At 36.2% G+C, this 22,210-nt stretch overlaps 3 protein-coding genes and 1 non-coding gene across 5 annotated transcripts; 1 reads left to right on the top strand and 3 right to left on the bottom strand.

Moving 5' to 3' along the window:
- Nucleotides 1–243: 243 nt before the first annotated feature.
- Nucleotides 244–5,501, bottom strand: LOC112507164 (THO complex subunit 4A). Of its 2 annotated transcripts, none has more exons than XM_025111609.1 (6): nucleotides 5,221–5,501; nucleotides 4,959–5,111; nucleotides 4,332–4,400; nucleotides 4,070–4,254; nucleotides 1,034–1,604; nucleotides 244–939 (listed from the first exon to the last, which is right to left on the bottom strand). In XM_025111609.1, exons 1-5 carry the CDS (start codon nucleotides 5,386–5,388, stop codon nucleotides 1,430–1,432), a joined length of 750 nt encoding a protein of 249 aa, XP_024967377.1. In that variant the 5' UTR covers nucleotides 5,389–5,501; the 3' UTR covers nucleotides 244–939; nucleotides 1,034–1,429. The 2 variants fall into 2 exon arrangements, with proteins under 2 accessions (XP_024967377.1, XP_024967374.1); XM_025111606.1 differs by having other exon boundaries at nucleotides 244–915.
- Nucleotides 5,502–5,601: 100 nt separating this feature from the next.
- On the top strand, nucleotides 5,602–5,675 carry TRNAV-AAC. Its single transcript has one exon. It is a non-coding gene; the product is annotated as a tRNA-Val (tRNA).
- A 1,758-nt stretch (nucleotides 5,676–7,433) lies between these two features.
- Nucleotides 7,434–8,953, bottom strand: LOC112505659 (bidirectional sugar transporter NEC1). Its single transcript, XM_025109554.1, has 6 exons — nucleotides 8,902–8,953; nucleotides 8,578–8,614; nucleotides 8,265–8,475; nucleotides 7,911–8,072; nucleotides 7,700–7,819; nucleotides 7,434–7,607 (listed from the first exon to the last, which is right to left on the bottom strand). Exons 1-6 carry the CDS (start codon nucleotides 8,951–8,953, stop codon nucleotides 7,434–7,436), a joined length of 756 nt encoding a protein of 251 aa, XP_024965322.1.
- A 3,090-nt stretch (nucleotides 8,954–12,043) lies between these two features.
- On the bottom strand, nucleotides 12,044–17,287 carry LOC112506536 (actin-depolymerizing factor 1-like). Its single transcript, XM_025110655.1, has 3 exons — nucleotides 17,100–17,287; nucleotides 12,468–12,733; nucleotides 12,044–12,378 (listed from the first exon to the last, which is right to left on the bottom strand). Exons 1-3 carry the CDS (start codon nucleotides 17,100–17,102, stop codon nucleotides 12,228–12,230), a joined length of 420 nt encoding a protein of 139 aa, XP_024966423.1. The 5' UTR covers nucleotides 17,103–17,287; the 3' UTR covers nucleotides 12,044–12,227.
- Nucleotides 17,288–22,210: the final 4,923 nt, after the last annotated feature.

The raw sequence follows: 22,210 nt of genomic DNA, 5'->3' as shown, positions 1-22,210 counted from the left end.
TTCAAATTGTATTAATATGTAAAGACCAAATGTAATTTATATCATCTTTAAATCTTCTCTAATACAACCAATGAAACTTCAAAATCGTTAAGATTCACAGCTCATGCCGCATTGTGCGGGTACACAACTAGTTAAAGATTCAACAAGGACCCAAGTAGAAAATCCACCGAATTGATTTTTATATGCATATTATATTTGATGCCTTCTGATTGCAACAAATTACATATGATAATGGCCAAGTCAAGAGCTGAATATCATCTTCAATTCAAAACAATTCTTCATCTCCTGATTTTGTTCGGAACTGTAATTCAATCCGAGATAGAAAAAAAGGCATAAATGAACACTGGCTGCACATACATCTCTTTCTCTATGCAGGCATGGCCATGTCCATGGGACCTCAAAGAGAGCTAACCATCAAACGAAAAACTCCTAGTATTTTGACCGAACACCATTCAGCATAATAAAGCATCCCACCACTCCAAACAGCAGATTGACCCACAGATGTGCAGGTATAATAATAACCTTACTTGCATTTGCTCCTAAATCCAAACATACCTCTTCAGATATCACGTCCTACCGATCACCATCACCACAAAATCCTGTCTTTCCGTGCGCTTATACACTATTGCTACTCCCAACACAATGTATGCGCATTGAGAAAGGAGGCAATTTGGTGGTGACTTCACCTTCAACTCTAAACCTACAAAGGAAAAGTAAAGCCTCCAAAGCAGAACAAGATCTTTACCTACTTCATCACACATAACCAACTCCTGCTTTCTAGAGTTTGATGTTTCCAAGTGCTCAGCATCTATTTCCATGCCCATTCTCTCGAATATTTCCCCCAGCATAATGAATCCGAGTTGCTTAATGAAATTGCACCCCTAGTATGACAGCTACACCCTGCTTCTAGGTTACCTGTTTTTGACAGGATAACCAACACTTGATTATCAAATGATGGTCAATATCAGGCATTGCAAATTGGGACCAGATCTACTTTCCCTCATGATAGATAAATGAAACACAGCGAAACTACCTGAGATTGATGGCGATGTATGATGCATGACAGGGACATCCTCCAGGCAATTGCAATTCAGTGAAGATACAGACAAGAATGTTCCCACTTTGATGCCTCCATGTCTGGTACAATGCACATAAAGAAAGAAGCTACTGGGAGTTCGGGACCACAAACTGAGTACGGAATGAATACAACGGTCCATAAACTGAAGTAAGGTTCTTGAAATTTATAAAACAATAACAATTAAGAGACAAAAGCTCCATAAAAACTAAGGTTCTAGAATCCTCCCCCTAGTACTTTGTCCGTAGCCTAGAGAGTTGGGTGTCCAAAGAAATACAAACAGTTTTCAGTGCTTGCTGCATCACTATAGCATACACAGCCGGTCTTAAGGAAGAACAAGCAGATGAGACAATTTCAGTTAGTCTGCATTGATTCTGAATGGTACTTCTCCAAATCAGCATCAAGATCATCGGCAGATATCTTCTCTCCACGGCCTCTTCCACGTCCACGACCCCTTGCAGATCCTCGGCCTCCACCACCACCTCCACCACCACGTGACCTTCCAAATCCAGCATTCCTACCTTGTCCACTGTTCCATTGTGCACCAGAACAAAAAATAAGACATCCAAAATACAAGTAAAAGCATGTTATCTCAATATTACCAAATTGCATGCTAAAATACAGTAGATTTGCCAACACCTAGCCAAATAAAACAGAAGAAAAAAAGAATAATCCGGATATTGAGCAAGTGTTTAATAGCATTCTAGGAAAGTGACAAACAGACTCAGAAAAGTGTCGATGAATTTGGTTGGCACCAATCAAGACTGCAGCATAAATCGGTTCAATACCAAAGTTGCATGCTCTTTGATCAATGGGGTCCTAAATCACTTTAAAGAACTGTGGCCGGTAAAATAAGGCATGATAAGTGTGCAGCTTATGGGGTACCAACTGTCTGGGGTGCAAAGAACTAGGTCACCTCTTTAAGAGCCTTACACTACCATACAAGGGCCTAAACTGAAACTTAAGAAAAGGATGCCATTTCATGATGTGTGTATTATATGATGCATCATTGTATATTCATGTGCATCAGCAAGATTTGCACATAGATGAACCCGAACAATCATGAAGAGAAGAGAAGCTTGAAAGAAAAAAATTGGTAGAAAGGAGCCAACAAACAAACTGCTGAAAGACAATGCTGCTGGATGATGAATTAATACTTTCCATCCCAAAACCAGAGAAGGATCCAAAAAAGACCCTACAGAGGACCATGAGCCACACATTAGAGAAGAAACCTGTGAGATTTTCAAGTCAATCTCCATGGAAAACGAAGAGTACGAAAACCATTGATTTATAAAACCTAGAACTGAGGCAGAAGATCAGTAATCGAAGGTAGGTAGGTAACCATTGATGATTCCACATTGGATTCGACGATAAAATCCATCAACACATATGAAAAATATACTTGATAATTTGGCATACCATGGATACATGGCAAAGATCCGACCATGAAGACACGTTGTGGCTAGAAAAGATAGAAGTGATCAGAGAATGGTTGGTTTATTCATCAAAAAGACGCCTCAAGTAATTAAACTACAAATGTAGAATTCATGAGACCAATGAAATTATATTCAGCTATTTGATCAATTTTATATCCTGTGTTAGTCAAGAATGACACCAAGGAGTATTGGAAGACAAACTCAAAAATCATCAACACGATCATTCCATTGGCAATTGCAGAAGGACCAAGCCACCAACACCACCTAGAGAACTCGAACTCTCGAAGAGCCCAACTTGGCTCACACAGTAGTTGATTACCACACTACCAAACCCGAAAAATTCCACACAAGCAAAATGAAACATATATTTATCTATAATTCAATGACAAGGATTACAAATTTAAGATTACTTGAATGTTAATCTACTTGATGTGTACGAAAACTGAAAACAAGAAACTGTTAATAATAAATTACTTTTAGGATAATTCAAAGATAAAATAAAAACTTGATCAGAAAAAAAGAAAATATTATTTTTGTTCAACTTTAATCAAATTATGTAACATAAATCATCAAAATAATAGTTAAGATGATTAACACATCTCCGTGAATTTGCTTGTCCATCATTTTCTTGTCCCAAAGTGAACATTTATCTTGGTCAATACAACATTGGAAGCAAATGATGTAATCAGTAATGATATTGTACAAGCATAAGTATGTGATCGACAAATAGTTTTGAGGTAAGCAACTTAAAAACAAAAGGAAAAGTTTATTTGTATTTTGCCTAGATTCAATTAGTATTTTATTAAATATTAACTAATATTGATATGTGGAAATACAGTAATTACAATACAACATAAAGATATTGTTTATTTGTATACAAATGTGGCATATATTTTAAATAGCACAAACCTTATATGACTTGGTTAGCATTAATTATCTTATCAGTTTGCCATACCCTTACTTCTGTTAAGATGCCACACACAAGGGCATCTTAACAGAAGTAAGAGAACTTAAACGCAGGATACTCATAAAGTCAGTTTTCTGAAGCCATCCCAAAAGGAGAAGATATACAATACAGACAATATACATGTGTGCACGGTATGTTACGTATAACAAACATATATGTCATGTATATATGTCTGTATATATGCACATATACATGCAGATAACATTTGTTTCTTTTTAATAAAATGACAGATCTTAGTTCGAAAGCAACTTTGCAGTCAGCATGATCTAGATGAGTGATCTTTGCAACAGTAATACTGACTCTAGACAGAAGCAATAAAAGGCACTCATACGGAGATAAAGCAAGGCTTATAGATGGGTTGAAGAAAATTAGCATCACCACGAATAAGAATTGTCTAATGGTTATACCTACCAAGAACTATTTACTAATTGACATTGATGTGATGAAACAAGCCATCCCCTTCTACAAATACTTGTGAAAGAACTTAATAAAAAGTGATCCATTATATTCAGCGAACCATCCTCTGCCATTTGATATTCCAGCTTCACAGTGAATCGCAATCAAAGATTCTTATGACAATAAAAACCGTACCTTCTAGGAAAACCATTCATGTTTCCTATAGAGTTGTTTGCCAATGGAAGACCACCAACAGGAGCTACTATGTTTAATCCCACAATCTCTATTTTCATTGGCTTCCCATCAAGCTGGACATTGTTATACCTCTTGACTGCTGCTAATGCATCTTGCCGTCTTGAAAACACAATCTCAGCCGTTCCCTAAATGAAAATTCGGTTAAGACAGAAGAACAAAGAGAACTATTCTTCATCACAGATACCCTAACTTTGAAATTTACCTTTGATCTCCCGCTTCTGTCATAATGTATAGAATACTTTTTCAGATCACCAACTTCTGCAAAAAGCTCCTGCAAGATTGAAATCAGGTTCATCCATGTAAGATTGACCAATAATCTCTGACTTTCTAGTAAAAATAGATTGAAATCAGTTCATCCATGTAAGATTGACCAAGAATCTCTATGACTTTCAAGTAAAAATAGATCCATAGTACAATGCACAAGATAGAATCTCATTCACATTGTAAACCCACTAAAGAAGTCTGCTACAGAAATTGCACTTCACTCTTTTCTCTTTACTTTTAAAATGTTTGCCTAACCACATACGTCCACGTGTTCACACTAATATCTAATATAACAAAGATGAGCGATCATAATATCGTTAGAATCAAGAATCCAACTTCGATTCTAATTCTATACATCCATCTATCAACAAGCAACAATCAAATCAGGCAAGACACCATATAAAAACTTCAATATCCTCCTATCTCAATAAATTTTAACCAAACGTTGAAGTACAGCTACTCCAAGCATTAAAGTCTGATATCAAAAACTTTATGCAAACATTCAAGTACAGCTACTCCGATCTAACCATGGCTAGTTATCACAAGTACATAAAACAGCAATTACCTTAATATCTTCATTCGAGACACCGTAATCAAGGTTTGATATGTAGAGCTTCGTCCCAGTTTCAATCGCAGATGGCCGGCCGCCAGGTCCAACGTTCCCCATGACCTGATCCGCAACACCAAACATATCATGCTTCCAAGCCGCATCTGGTGCCTAAATCAGACGAGGCAAAGATTTACACACTATTAATTACCACCTACATCTACATGCCAACCAAATAAGCATTATAAGCATCAAACCCGTCCGATCTAAACTAATCAACCTTAGGTCCGCCGTAAGGAGTAGCTCGGTTAGCACCGCGGTTATTGAAGCGACGTGTTGGTCCAGGTGCAGACGGTCGACCACGACCTCGGCCATCCCCACCGCCGCCGGATTTCTTATTGTTCTTGATTAGATCATCAAGAGACATGTCTAAAGCAGCACCGGCCATTGCTCCAATTACACCGTCGATAAGCGAAAGACTAAACAAGATTTTGGAGTGAATTTGTGGTTGCAGATGAGATGAATAAATTAGGGTTCGGAATCGAGAGGGAAATTTCCAGGAGTCGGGTTGAATGATTCGTATCGGAGAGAGATTTCGTATTAAATACAAAAAAAAATTACTTTGTTTATATATATAAAGGTACGGCTTATAACAGCAACTGGTTTCGTGGTGTAGTTGGTTATCACGTCAGTCTAACACACTGAAGGTCTCCGGTTCGAACCCGGGCGAAGCCATGTTTAGTTTTTTAATCTTTTCATCAAATTCTGGGCCAACTAAGGGGTTGTTTGTTTACCTCTTAATAGTTTTATTAAAAAACAATATCTGAATCGTTAAAAGATTAATCTTGTTTGGCAAAAAAAAAAGTCTGTCTCGTATACAATTACCAAACAATTATATTTCATTTTACACTATATCATGAAAGTCTCTTAATCATTATGATCAATTAATCATTCTGCACCAAATCATTCAGCAATTGTCAAACAACCTTAACTTTTACCATCCAACTATAAAGGTAAACCCGGTTTGAACTTCGGACGGATTTGTGGGACCGGTTATGGCCCGACCCAGTGAGTTCAAAAAAGAGCCGTTTTTTTACCATTAGGAACGTTTATTTGACCCTTTTTTTTTTGTCTTTTGGCCTTCTAAACAATATATGTATGTGTGTCATGGAGTATGGTGTAAGATATCAACTTACAAAATGCAAAAAGACGTTTCGCTATATTTTGCGACTTCGGCTCATATTCATTTCGCTTCCACTTCACAATTCACATTTCTTTCTCTCTTTGTCTTACAAAATGGACGGTGAACAACATGATGCATCAAATGAACAAGTTGTCCAAATTCTCGCTGAGCACGGACGAAAGTTCAGATTTGAAATTCATACAACTTTGTGATCCTCACGAACGGGAAAAGAAAGGCACAATGCAAAATTTGATAAACTCTCCTTACAAATTTGAATGTAATTTTAATTATAATAAAATGTATTTGAGTGACCTAAATACAAATTTTATAATGTATTCAAAAAATCTATCGTTAAAAAAATTAAAAACATTTAAAAAAATCAATTTTTTTTTGTAGGGACCGGTTATAAATCAAGTTAAACAGGCTCGAGTTTGATGACCGAGACCAGTTATGAGTATCACTCTTTCAATCCGAGACCGAATTTTGGCCATCACTAATACAGATAGATTAATCACACAGACAACTTTATTCGTACAAAATTTAGTGGGAAACTAACAGCCCATATGGGCTTCTTTATGCATAAAACCAAGTTTTTTTCAAATATGTTATTCCCAATTAGCAAACACGCTCCAATATCTATAAAAAAAAACTCTATCAAACAAAAACTTTTTCAAATCTATGCAGACATTAATACACATAAACGACTTTTTTGATAGGTTGGATGTACTTTTTTGTCAAAATTGGGGTATGATAGGGTTTTAAATAATTGTGGAATCTGATATTTTTGTGTTAACCAACATACGAGATTCAGATAAAACAATGTTTTCATGTAGACACGACTTGCAGTAATCGTATGTTTGTTAGACTGCTTGCTGTAATAAGCGGCATGATAGTTGGATCCTTTGAAAGAATTGTATGTAAATATGATGGATAACTCGATGTTTCTTACATTTAGGGGTAGCTTATGAATTCAAAACAAACATGATTCCATTGAAACAAGTACAACACAAGATGGCTTTTTCATTCGTTCATCTGTTATTATTGCATTTTCTGTTTTGTAAGTTCTTTTTTCAGTTACGGTTTTACTACTTTGTAACTCAAATATAAACATAAAAAGACATGAAACTAATACTGTATTATTGTTATTGTACACTGTATTATTGATCTTAGACACGAAACCTACAAGGGTAATTTGGTCTTTTTTTCACTTGACATATAGGAAAAACTTTTAACTTGAAAAACTCATAAAAAACAAGTTTTCCTCTTGGGATATGCTTCTTCTATTGTATCTTAAAGACACCATAACCAAATTAATGTCGATGGCCGTCGGAAACCACCACTTCCACCTCGAGGTTTTCTCGATCGGTGCCAGTTTTATTCGGTTTCTCGACCGAATCCGAACCAGATTGCTTCTTGGAATCCTTGTATACACAATAGAGAACCATTTGAGTGATCCCGAATAAAAATCCAGCAACATTTGGCACCTATCAATGAAAACCGGCATATTAGATCACGAACGGAAAAACGAATATTTTAGCGACGGAAAAAGGGTGTCGCAATGGCTCTAGCTACTTACTGCTATGTAGTAGTCGTTTACGAAGAAGCCATAGAAGAACCACGAGATGGCACATAGAGTGAGTGAGAAAGAGAGCATGAATGGCATGTACTCGACACTTTTCGTTCGTATCACTTTCCTCTGCATAAAAAGATGGTGTCTTGAGTTAGCCACAAAATTAAATAGGTCTTTCGCAACGGTTTGAATTCCGGTGGGTATTTTATATTATTACCATGATGCTTAGAGGAGCGGCAAACACAGCGAGATTGATAACGGCACAAGTCCACCCTACAAGTTCAACTCTTTTCGGGCCTTTCACCAAGACAAGCGACAACACCAACACTGTACCAAGTCCACCGATGTTGAATACTGATATAAATTTTATTGTAGATATCTGCAAGTCATATGATCATACAAACCATCAAAACATAAGAATTTTGAAAACTAACTTCTCAAAAACGACCTAGTGTTTATAACACGTCTTGCGACAAAAAGACGGGTTTTTTCTAGCGACTAAAATACCGATTCTTGTCTGCGTCGCTAAAATTGTTTGCGTTAAAATAATTGGCTTTGTATAGTTTTGCACCTTGGTTCTTTTGGGGGCATAAAAGAGGTACACTGAGAGGTAAGCTATCTCAATAAGGCATCCGATGCCATTGATACAGACGATCATGTATGCATTCGTCTTAAGAAAAGCATAGTACAACAATAATGCCGCACTGAAGAGAGCGACTATGTACGGTATCGCTTGATACCCTTCTGATGATTTCTTTCTGTAAATCTTGTAGAATGTTGGCCTAAGGAAGAAAACCGGTCATCATGGAGAATTTAATGAACAGCAAAAACATATCGTAATTTTAACGTCAGTTTAAATAAGATATTGAGGTTGTGAGACTCACAGTGGGGCCAAGAACACGAGAAACGATATTATATTACCTACATAAATATATAAGAAACCTTAGAATCAAATGTGACCCGTGTGATATTTATTAACTATAGAGAATACCATCTTTTGCACCATAACATGGTCATTGAACAGAGCAATCAGATGATATTTTGCATTTGCAACATATCGTCTGATTGAATTTGCGACAGACGGAGCACATTGTCGCAAATGTTTTTCTGTAATGCCTTTTGCATCTCAATTCGCATAATGTGATCCAATTTTTAGTGCTTATAAGCCACAAATGTGAACATATGTTATGCATAATATAAATCGATACCTAAGAGGCCGAAGACGATAGCCAAGATGTGAGCGTTCAAGAAGGCCAACATGATGTCTAAGTTTCGTTATCTCAGGTAGACTCGATCTCAATGCTTTTTCTTAATTTTAAGCTTGAGTGCGAGTGAGTTGAACTCTTGATACAAACTTGTTATATATAGTCATAGTTTGGCAGGCGAAACCTGTTCGTTTATCGACCAATAAATTGGAATATTTTCGGAGATTCGGTGGCCACAAAAATGGTAGTGAATTTGGTTGCATTTTAGGGTTGGAAAAATGTATGGAGTTGGGCATGGTTTTTTGTCGTTGTAGGGTGTGGTGAAGACATATTAGGGGAGTTTACATGGAAATGTACCAAAGAAAGATGTGTAACTGAATGTATTTGTCCGTAAAAGCACTACGACGGAGGTGTTGTCGCTAAAAAGAACATAATTTACCGTCGTAAGGGTATGCCGACGAAGATGTCGTCAGTAAAGCTCATCAAAAGCATGTAGGGATGCTATGCCTAGATATGGAAGCAACAAGCCAACAACATTTAATATACAGTTCGTTACAGGGGTGGATGCAGTAGGTTAAAGGTGGGGATGACTCCCATTAAATTTTGTTTTTCTTTTAGATGGGTTAAAAAACAAATTTTTTTAAACTTTTTACGATGGTTCTCCCCAGTAATTCCCACATGTGCCCCTGCCAATCAAAAAAAGGACCTTGAAATCAATAAAAAGAACGATGCTACTATTGTTCGTCTTGCCCCACTTCTAACCCTCCAACACCACCACACCACTACTGTCGTCGTCACCCATCCACCCTACCCTACCACTAACCACCATGCCACTATTGTTGTCATCACACCCACCATCCCTGGTCACTCACTGCACATCCCTACTATGACTATGCTACTATCGTTACTGTCACGTCCCTAATCTAACCCCCACCACCACACCATTATTGTCATCGTTACAACTGCCACTCACCCCAACCCACCATTAACATATGCCACTACTGTCGTCGTCATACTCACCCACTATCCCACCACTATCATCGTGACAGCTACCACCCCGCCACCCATCCCTACCGCCCCACCCCATCCCTAACCTAACCCTCATCCCCACACCATTATTGTCGCCATCACAACCGCCAGTCACTCGCACCCCACCCTACCTCAACCCACCACTAAACACCATGCCAATATTGTTGTCGTCATACACACCCATTCCCATGCCCCAGCCACCCGACCAATATCATTGTCACAACTACCACCCCACCTCCTACCCCTACCCACCCTATCGCCCTGTCTCGCCCCTACCTCCGCCCCACCTTAACCTACTCCAACCCACCACTAACCACCATCCTACCACTGTAGTTGTCACAACTACCACCCTGCCACCTACCGTCCCACTCTAGCCCCACCGTCTCGCCCCACCCTTTTGCCCCAACAACCCCCCTTATGGGAGCCGGGGGGGTAGGAGTGGTGGGGGGCAGGGTTTGGATGGTGGGGCAGGGTTTGGATTGGGGTGGGCGGGGTGATAGCTGTGACGACGACAATATTGACATGGTGGTTGGTAGGGTGTGGGAAGGGGCGATGAGTGCGATAGTCCAAACAAAAACGATTGTTCCAATTCTTTTGAGAGATGTCATTCCAATTCTTACCCACCAAACGCGTGGTTAAATTTCATTCCAATTCCTTCAAAGTCAAATTTCTTTGATGGATTCCAATTCCATCAAATTCATTCAAAGTCAAATTGCTTTAATAGATTTCAATTTCATCAAATTCCATTATGTAAACCAAACACCCCCTAACTTTTTGTGTTATTTTTCATCATGGTTAAAATGTACCCTTTTATCATCATATAGATGTATACATTTTAACTCATGTGAGACTTCTCCACACTATCAACCATTGGGTATTAAACATATTTACATGTTTTTTTCATATGTAAAATAGTCTTTTATGTTTCATACATGAAACCATAGTAATTAAACATGTGAAATAATATAAATCATAGATGTATATATATATACATACATGTATAAATTAACGATACAGGAAAATAGGAATGAGAAGACACACTTAAGGTGCCATACATTGTTTAAATTAGGAACATACGTGTTGGGCAGGTTACTAATTATAAGGTTCTCTACATTGCATGTTTTTGTGCTACATAAATTTTGTTTGTTTTTTAGTGGCAAAAAACTGGATACATTTCTCGTATTAATAGTTTTTTTTAACGTTCAAAAATCTACCAATGAGACCATGTATTTATGCTTGTCATGGAGAAAAATAGTCCTACGTTACATAAAAAAGGTAAAAAGTTGTTTTGTCTCATTTGATCTGGTGTGTTTTTGATAGTAATGATGTGTTACGCAACACACCTCCTGACCTACTTCACGAAGGAGCTTCATGTGATGTGAGACCACACAACGTCTCATATAGTTCAATAAACGTTTCCCATGACATAGTAACAAACGTATATGGATGTAGATTCGACCAGATGATTTCAGAGAAACAAGGTTAAAGAGACACTAGAGTATCTTAGATGGGGGATATTATCTTGTGTGTTGTAGTTTATTGTAGTTAATTCGAGAAAATTTCATATACGCTCTTAAAAATCCATAATACATGCCCATCTCCCTAAAATCAATAGTAAAGACAGAGGTCTAGAACGTATCAACGAGAAATTGACAACACCAGTAAGTTATGTATTTCATGTGTTTTAGAAGAACCGTTCACAACCAACTAGTTTCTTATCCATGACCATCAACGGACTAAAGTTTTCGCCATGAAGAGATTGATCGAATTCTACCATACTTTTGTGAAACATGATCGCTTTTTTTAAAAGGTATTTCAAGTAGCATCTCAATAAGCTCCGAGTTTTTTTTTTCTTCACTTTTTGAATTATGTCTGTTATATTTTACATAAATAGCCAAATATCTCATCAGTTTTTGGATAATTTTATATCATCATGTAACTTATCAATTAGTATTTACCAAACATGACTAGTTTATCAACTAACTTATCAATAATTTACTAGGATTAGTCCAGACTTCTCCTATTCAGACTTCCCAAACCGTTCACATTCAGTCATCTTATTTCACCTCAACTGAAAACCAATTTCACTAAGGGCTACAACTGAAGCAAGAGTCCATGGAAGATGAAGTTTATAGGAAGGAAGGAGAAAGCATAAGTAATCATGATTCATGTTCCACCACCACACAGAAACACATGCCAAAATATTTCAGAAACAGTAGTTATCAAGACTTCTTTTAACAACAAACCATCATCATAGAAACTATTAACATCTCTTTCTAAACCATTAAGCCATTCGTCTTTTAGTTCGCCCGGCTTTTGAAAACGTCGAGATCCATCTCTGTCGGATCTGTTGCCTGAAGCTCCACCTGAATTCCGTCCAGTTCCCTCTTGAATCTGTCCTTCGAGCTCGCATATATCATTTTGCTTCTCACCCTTGCAGTATCAGGAGACCTTAATTTCCAACATTAGTTAATTAATTACACCAACCACCAAAAAAACACATCCATGCATAAATTGGGTTTAACATCTTATATGCTTACCATGCAATGAAAAAGATCCTGCTCTTTTGACAGTTCTCTTCCGTCACAAAGTCATAATCAAAGACAGCATATCGACACTCAGAAGCAGGAAGGGAAGCAGCAAAATCATCGTGGCTTTCACTTGGCTCGCCAACTTTTTCCACAATCACCTGCTTTTGCTTCTCCTCGATCTTGAACACGATGAATCGGTAGGTTCTTTTTGCTTTCAATTCCATAAATTTTAGCTTGCATTCATCATGCACGGCCATCCCAGATGCTGCATTAGCCTACATTGCAAGATTTTACAAATCATGTAAGAATCAACTGTCGACCACATAAAACCTCCAAAATTCGCATACATCTATAAGATGGAAAAACATGTTTGAGTAAACCAATAAAACCTATGGATCAAGCATTTCAACACATGTTAGTTTAGTAGGAAACAATCAAAATAGCAGTCAAGCATTTCAATACATGTTAGTTTAAGAAACTCAAGATGCCTGCTCCAACAGTTGGCAGGTTCATTTGGAGTTCACAAAAACAAGACTACACACACTAAAGAGTACTTTTGTCTTTGAACAAGTGATATACGATGAATTTATTAGTTTGTACCTATTCCTGACAAGATTTATTTGCAGAACAGGGTCGTTGGGCAAGACGTGACATTGACAGACCGCAAGCCATAGAGTGACATAACGTAATAATTAATGAAACAAAGAACAGGCACCGTCTCTTCTGAATGAGTCACGCAGAATGCATTCCTCCGGGCAATACTCCAAGACAAGTTGAGCCTAGTACAGAGTTCTATTTATACAAGTGATTAAGCAAATTGTGTCCGCATTTTAAGTAGTTTTTACTAAAAGTTCCATGCTCTTAAGCTCAAGGAGAGTTGATGCCAACTTGGAAAAATCAGAATGCACCAAGCAACATTTCAAGCACTCGAAATCATATCTAATTCTACAGACAATTGTGATGGTTTAAATACTATGTTCTGATAGAGAAGAGAATATGTTAAAGATATACAAATGAGTGCTGATATACATGCTTTAGCAAGTGACACTTGTGCTAAGACACAGTGCATCGAGTACAAAAGGATGCTACAAAGTTGAAGTTTCCTACCGCTTCCACCAAAAGATTTGAAATTATGACATCACTCAAAACCAAACCAAACGATCCCACCAGGAGGTGAAGTCTGCGGAGTGTAAGATGTATGCAGATTTGACCTCTACTGCCAACGAGTAGAGCAGCTGTTTCCGTGAGGACGTGACATCACTCAACTTCTCATCAACTAAAAGTCATTAATTCAAGATCATGTTGAGACCACTTTCAACCAAAATCCTGACGATTAGCAGGAACTAGCTTGATCTGACGGTGAAAGGAAAATCCTATTCAAGGGGGTATGTTAAGGATTTAAGGCAAGTTGAAAGTCATAAATATTGCAGGCAGTTCACCACTAGCCTTGCCTCAAACAAGAAAGACAAAGATGCTTGGCTTTGGTTATTATAGATCTTAATATTCTGAAGCAGGCAAACGTCAGCATGTAATGGATGTAAGCAATTGAGGTGCTTAATTCAAGAAGCAACACAGGCATAAATAGATTTCAACCACAGTCATATACACGTATACAGGCCTGCCCATAAGGCATAAGATCAAATTGAGCAACCAGCACACAATGAAGTGAACTGAAGAAAATACACAAAGGTGCAGTATGTTTAAACATGCTACTAGTTTAAACTATAACATATTCTGCAGGAAAACATTTTTCAAACTAGCAAAGGATGAACATACATGCTCTTTTTTACTAGAAAATGGTTAAAACCATCTAAGCTAGAGCTTGTTATTGACAAAGAACTTGCCGTGAATAAGGCATCTAGTATCAAGTCGGCTTCACCAGGACATTGGTAAATAATCAGTGTCCACAGTATGTAGGGTTCAAGCAAAGTACATTGTATATGTTGCAGTATTCACCCAACAAGGTGTAACAGGTAGATATGATGATTTCCATAACAGACATTGATAAGGAGTGGACTTGGGTTTTAAAAGTGTGGTGTCACGCCAATAAATTGATATTAAAATGTCAAAATAATACCAAAGTTATACTTCACAACAAATGAAGGAACTAGAATAAAGAAAAAGATGGTAAATAGTAGTCGTACAAGTTTTCAACAACAAACTATTGTTCATATTTTTACGTGGTACAACTGTTCGATGCAAAAAATGATCCTTTATGCTGAAAATTTGTACAACTAGAAGCCTTTCACTCTTCAGTTGAAGTAACCTCAAATGATGCACAAATCAATATGGTCAAGCATGTGAACATAAAAACTTTCTCATCCCAACAAAAAAAAACATCTTTAAGCATTTGCTTGATATGCTTTGCTGCATTTTAATTCAGTATTAATCTATAGCATGAATTTTAACCAGGAGCAATATTTTAAAGATTAACAATTACTTTTAGTTTCAAACTTCTATTTCATAGAGTCATCAAATCAAAATAATTTTCACCGATTATTAAACTGAAGTATTTTTTAAGTCCGATTTCACAATCAAAATTTTAAGTAGATTTACATCTATATATATAAATTGATTTTTGTTCGTCACTTGATAATGTACAATTGTTATAACTTTCACATCGAAGAAATAGTTGACTACAAAAAATATAAGTTGCTATTTTTTTAAATGAAGCCCATGTTTCTGTTAAAACATCTATTAAAATTTACAAACAAATTACTTGATAAATTATTTAAAGATCATAAGATTGATGGTAGAATTAAAAAATCTTACTAATAAAAATTTGATCAATTTTCCCAAAATTTCAAGGTCCAAAGGTATACTGGTTGATCCAAGGGATTTGTTGAAATTGTTGAATGCTCAAAGTAACAGATTCATATTAAAAAACATGTTACAAATAACGAATTAAAAAAAAAGAGTCTTCAGGCAGAAATAGAACCTGCACCTCCAAATACAACGTGGAAGTTAACCAATTAAGCTACAGATGTATGTGTGTTTTGTTTTGTTGGTTCACTCTTTCAAAATAAGCATTTCCCCACAGTAATTTTCAAATTTAGCACTATATATTAAATTATACATATCATGCCCCCACCAAAATTACTTGCAGAGTAGATCACCCGTGACATTGATGATAAATAATGGATGTAGGGACAGCATTGGAAATGTCCTAATACCACACATCGTAGACATAATGCCACATTTATACCAATAGATATCATGTCACCACGCAAAGGCCAAATTTCCTTTTTCAATATATAATATGCATCCCCACCGAATATACCTTTATATATATTTCGTTATTATATTACACCAGTTTTCCAGAAAGACCCCACATTTGAATTTACAAATTCAAATGCAGTGTTTCGAATATATAATTGATAAAAAATTATAAGTTGTCCATCACAATAAAATTCTTATTTGTAGCATTCCTGTACAGCGTAATGAAGGCAACCCTTTCTACCTTATTACATGGTTGATCTAAAATAGTCTAAATGGCCCTAAAATGTCAAATGTGGGATCTATTTTTGGAACAAGTTTCCAAGTCAAGAGGCATCCAGGATTAGTACCGACTGTCTGTGTGCCAAGTAGAATTTAATGTAGATTGCACTTAATTGGTTAACAATGTAAAAGATAGCCTTTAACAATGTTAGTCATTTCAACCGGTGCAACACTTCAAATTAACCGCCAGCGGTCTATTTCCTAGAACAATTTCACAAAGATGATCCATCTAAAACAAATATTATTCATGCATAAGACTCTGAGTCAAAGTTAACAAGGGCATCAAAACCCATCACCATTGAAAAATTCTTGTGATGAAAAATATTCTGTAGCATAAAGTAAAGCATGTGAAAAAACAGAAGGAAAACAACATCTACCATTTTGCGTTAATGGTTTAGAATTCAAAAAAGAACAAAGTCGAAATCTTGTTTTACAGTGTCACCTAAACTATGCTAAAAGTTCGGACCTTAACAAATAAGGGCACATACAATATGACAGATCTACTTGGATCCAGACCATCTGCATGAATTAACTAAATCGCAAATTCGTAGCCACCAACAAAGATTTCCAAACATAAACATCAAAATGAAAGTACCACCACTTTTCGTAACAGGCAGAAGAAAGAAGGATTTGGACCCACAACCTCCGACATAGCACCACCTTAAGCCAAAAACCCAAGCCATATGCTTGTTAATAACCCAAATACATTAAATAAACACACTCCACGAACAAAGGCATACATGTAAAATATCAATTTTCATAGCTACTCGGACCTGTCGTTAGGTAATCCGCCAAATTTAATTGGACCGAATGATAACAAATGATCACGCAAAGGTAAAAAGATCAAGGACTGAATCGTGAAAGTTGTGCAGAAATCAGATCCAGAATCTCAACAGGCAACAACTTGGAAGCAAATCTAGGTGCAATTACAACACTAGGGTTTCAAATTCATCAAAAATAAATGGATCAAGATCACAAATCAACGACCAAACACCAAAGTGCTACACAATTCAACTTACATACGTAACTAGTAACTACACATGCAAAAGAGATAAATTGCAAACTAATACACGTACAAACAAAAAAGATGAACAAAATATACAAGTATTAACTGTAGATGAGTGTTATTTTTGGTGAACTAACCATGGCCGCAGATGATTGATCGGAGAAGATGGAGATGCAATCAAACGGAATTGTAGAGAGAGGAAATTTAGGGGAAAACAGGAGATAAAGAAAAAAGGTATGAATGATTTGTAGAGAGAGAAAGATTTAAGGAATAAACAATAAAACAGAGATTTGGGGGTTTGCTGCATCGGTGGCTACTCTCCCTTCGTGTCCTTATCATATTTCTTCAAAATTTAGTGATGGCCAAATCCGGTCCCGGGCCGGGCCAAATCCGGTCCGAGTCGGAAGAGTGATACTCATAATCGGTCTGATTAGAGGTGAGCATAGGCGGGTATCCGTTCTTTTTGATCGAAACCGGAACCGGCGGTTCTTGAGATATTGGAACCGGAACCGGTTAGAGCGGTTCTTAAATTTTTGGAATCGGAACCGGAACCGCCGGGAACCGGTTTCGGTTCCGGGTACCCGCTTCTTAAAATATTAAAATTTTGTTATTTAGAAATAAAAAATAAAACATTGCCAAAACACTAAATAAATAAGCAAGAATACAAATTATAAAGAATAATGGTTACAAACATTGATTAACGATTACAAACCATAATAGACTAATATAAAATGTTCAAAGTTTAACGATTACATACTATAATAGTAATTGTTCAAAGTTTAACGATTACATACTATGAATCCAAGTGAACACCCAATTTGAAAAAATACGAATCATTTTATATGAAGAATTTAGATGAAGATGACGACGTGCTTTTAAGATGTAAACTTAATATAAATTTGGTATTAAAAATAATAATTACTTTTTTATTGAAAAATACCAGGTACCCGACGGGTAACGGTTCCGAAAAATTGAGAACCGGAACCGGAACCATTCTCAATCGGTTCCGTATTTTAGGAACCGGAACCGGAACCACTCATATCGGTTCCGGTTCCAGAACCGGCGGTTCCAAGGCGGTTCCGGTTCCGTAGACGGGTACCCGGTTCCGCTGCTCACCCCTATTCCTGATTCTGGTCCCGGTTATCAAATTCGAGCCCGTTTAACTTGATTTATAATCGGTTATGAGTAACCGGTTTCAGTCCCTACCCGAAAAAAATTAATACCCGAAAAAAATTAATGATAGAGTTTTTTAATACATTATAAAATTTGTAATTTGGTAATTCAAATACACTTTAAAAATACGTTTTATTATAATCAAAATTACATTCAAATATTCAATTATTTGAAAATACACTTACTCATCGTCGATATTTCATGTCGGATTGATTTGAAGACAGTTGGTATCTTGAATTCGTCTAATAGTTTCTTGGTCATCAATGTTGAGTTCTTCATCATCGTCGTATTGTGAGTAAGTGTCGTCGATATCGATAGTTGGCGTCGTGCTTAGTTCCATGGCGATTTCATTTTCTTCCAAATTTTCTTTCACTGTTTCAATCTCCACCTCTAACGATGTCGTATGTTGATTTCTATCAATGCTATCCAAGTAATCCTTCAAACAAATGCAACACTCCACGAACTCGAGGCTTAGTCTTGTCCGATGTACCGAAATGATCATGGCACTAAGAGACAAAGATGACTTTGAAGTTACGGTACTAGCTTGGATTGTTAGTATATCACGTGTCATGCATGCCAAAACCGAGAATTGAGGTTACTTTTGTTTCCAAAAATCTAATAGATCAATATTTTCAAAATCTTCGACATCATTTTCGAGTCATGCGGCCACAAAGTTAGTATGCACATACATATTTAGTTCACCAGAATCATTATCAAATCTATTTTTTTTACTTGATTCATTTAAAACCTCGTTAATTAAATTAATCATCAACTCTTTCCGACTTTTGCAATGACCACTAGAAGAACTAGAACCCGTAAATCCACGACTTGAAAAGCTTTGTTGTTGGTTTCCTTGTCCATAAAAATGTTTATAATGATCAAATAAATCTTGAAATTTATGATTAAACAAACATTTTTGTTCCATTGAAAAATAATTATTCGTAGACGTATCTAAACAAAAGGTCACACCTATTTGTGTAATTAAAACTTCAACACCGATAACATTTAAATACATGTTTAAGTCGCAACACAAAGAAAAGAAAATGAAATATTCATAAAATATTTTAACAATTTATTTTTCATTGAACTCGTCAATCTTCCTCAATCGTGATGGTCTTCATATTGTGCAATTTTATTTGCCAAAATATATAAATGATTTAAAAGTAAATAGCTTGTTGGATAATAAATATCGGATAAAAAATTTGTCGCATTTTTTAAATCGCTTAAAATATCGTACAATCCTTCAACCACGACCCAATCAAGATCCCCAATAGAATTTTGTGGGTAATGGTGTTTATAAAATGATAAAATATAATTTTTTTGTTTTACCAAATTTTCAATCATAAAATAAGTTGATTCTATCTAACGGGCATATTGAACATTGGTCCTAAAGCTTTAAAACCAACATTTTTGCAATATTTTCTATATTCCGCATTCATTTTCGTATCCTTTGTAAAAATTCGTTGCAACATAAGTCTAAACTTATCTATCGCGGGTTTACAAGTATCTAAACCGTCTTGAACGACTAAACTTATTATATGTGCACAACAACGTGTATGAAATAATCTACCGTTTACAATAGGTGTCAAATGGCTTTAATTTTTTCACACATAGATTTTTATTACTAGCGTTATCAAATGAAATGTTAATTATTTTAGTAGATAAATTATAAAATGTAAAACATTTTAAATAATTGAAAATTGATGTGCACCCGAATGTGACGTACCAAACGGTTCAAACGCAATTACACGTTTGAATAAATGCCATGATTGCGACTCAATCCAATGTGTCGTTATGCATATATAAGAAACCGACAATCTGTATGTTGTGCGGTGCGCTCCATACATCACACGTTAAAGAAATGTTGTTAGACAAAAGAGAAATTATTTGTTGCATTTCACCTCGACATATTTTCCACATTTTAATTACATCACGTCTAAAGGTTTGATGACTTACCAGCTTGTATCGTGATTGTAGTGTCTTTTGGATCAACTTTGTAGCGGCATGGTTGTCGAAATGTCCAGAAGGCAACCCGACTTTGAATGACACATTGTATTGCCATTTGTCGGTTCAACTCGACACTAAACAACCATATTGACATCGGGTGTCAAATATCGGTTGGCTTCAATCGCCCCCGATCTCAACCCCGAGCAAGTTTTTTCGGTGTGCCGCCTTAAAGTAGAATTTCTCTCATCTGTAAGGAGAGCTTGACACATTTTGCATTGTGCTTTTCTTTTCCCATTCGTGAGGATCACCAAGTTGTATGAATTCCAAATCTCGGACTTTCGTCTGTGCTCAACGAGAACTTGTGCAACTTGTTCGTTCGATGCATCATGTTGTTCACCGGCCATTTTATAAGACAAAGAGAGAAAGAAATGAGAATTGTGAAGTAGAAGCGATAAATGAATACGAGCCGAAGTCACAAAATATAGCGAGAAACCGAAAATTGTGAATGTTTTTTTTTTTTTTTGCGTTGGTATCTTACATCATACTCCATAACACTTGTATATATCGTTTAGAAGTCCAAAAAGAAAAAAAAAAGTAAAAAAAACGTCTAGTTTTTTGAACTTATCGGACCGGGCTCCCACAAACTCGTTCAAAAGCATAACCGGTCCCGCTCAACGGACCCTCAACCAGTCCCGGGCCAGACCGGTCCTTTGCCGATTTCGGTTCTCCAACAGTCCCAAGCCGTGCCATACCAGTTTGGCCATCACTACTTCAAATAAGCTTACAATTAAAAATTGGGCTGGACGCATCCTAACTGGACCAGTTTTTCCACATCAAAACATACTTTCGCATTCTCAATATCTAAAATTCTAAATTTACTTGATTCAGATATAAAATGAACTTTTTTATAATGACTGACATATGTTTGTTTTTTAAAAGGTGTTAATCTAAAATCTTATTTTACTTTTGATTGATAAGAGCTAATCATGAATTCTGATTGTCTATTTTTGTAAATTGATAAACGTTTGAATCTGTATAAGATCTTTTTTCAACAACTTGTTAAAACTGATTCTAAATTGTTTCGATTAATAAACCCACCACTTTATGCTTCTAAATTCAAACCAATAAAAATGTGCCAACTATTAAGAGTTTGTTTCACGAAACTTATTGATTTTTTTTTTTTGAAAAACAAGGTCATACAGTGTCAGATTTACGCAGTGTCAGATTTATGCCATATTAAACCAATTTGTATTAAAAAAAAATCAGATGCAAAGCATTCATGAAATATCACTATGTGAGTGGTGTTTTTAAGAAGGAAAAAAAAAACTCTTATATGTCACTTATGTCTGATTCGTTCAGACATACGACAGTTCAGATTGTTTCTTTTTCTAACTTTCATGAGCTACTTATATCTTACCGTCCTCTGGAAAATAAGGCATGACCTAGCCATTTAAAACATCTCTAATCACTTAATCGAATTATTTCCTCTCGAGTCATAGATCGCATGTTTTTCCGTTGATCCAAACATTATCCGGATTGATCCAATTCACCATTGGAGTCCCTGAAACAAAGCCATTAAGACCAGGGCTTGCAAAAGCGACCCACTTACTTTTGGAGCCCCTTAAACAAACGCAAAATCACCAACAATGAAATCTGCTCATCTTCCCTTTTCTTTCCCTGCAATTAAAACTTCAATCTTTAGATAGTTTTCAAGCACTAGCATAAACCTTAATCCGTCATACATATTCGATTTCTTCTGTCTAGTTTTCAGTTTGGCAAGTGACGAGGTACAATCATTTGTTACCAATCACTATGTTTTAATAGATTAAGTAAACTAAGTAATGATCATATGTTAGGAGTATAAAACAAACGTTGTTGTTGTTAGCAGAAAATTGTAAGTGTTCACACTGTAGGCATAAAATGCTCACAATGGTGGCGCAAGTGCACGCCAACGTTGTGATTTCTACAAGTAATAGAGTGGTAAGAATACAAGATCGTATCCACAGGGATCATACTTCAGAGCCTTGAGTAGTAGGTCGAGAATACAATGATTTCAATTAGAGAAGAAAAAAAAATACATTTGAGCGAGTTTGATGATTTTCACAATAAAACAAAAGTAACTAAAAAT

This window comes from Cynara cardunculus, assembly GCF_001531365.2.
Source record: "Cynara cardunculus var. scolymus isolate 2C chromosome LG 2, CcrdV1, whole genome shotgun sequence".
In the NCBI taxonomy this organism is placed as follows: domain Eukaryota; kingdom Viridiplantae; phylum Streptophyta; class Magnoliopsida; order Asterales; family Asteraceae; genus Cynara; species Cynara cardunculus.
This window is presented reverse-complemented; position numbering and strand designations above follow the sequence as displayed.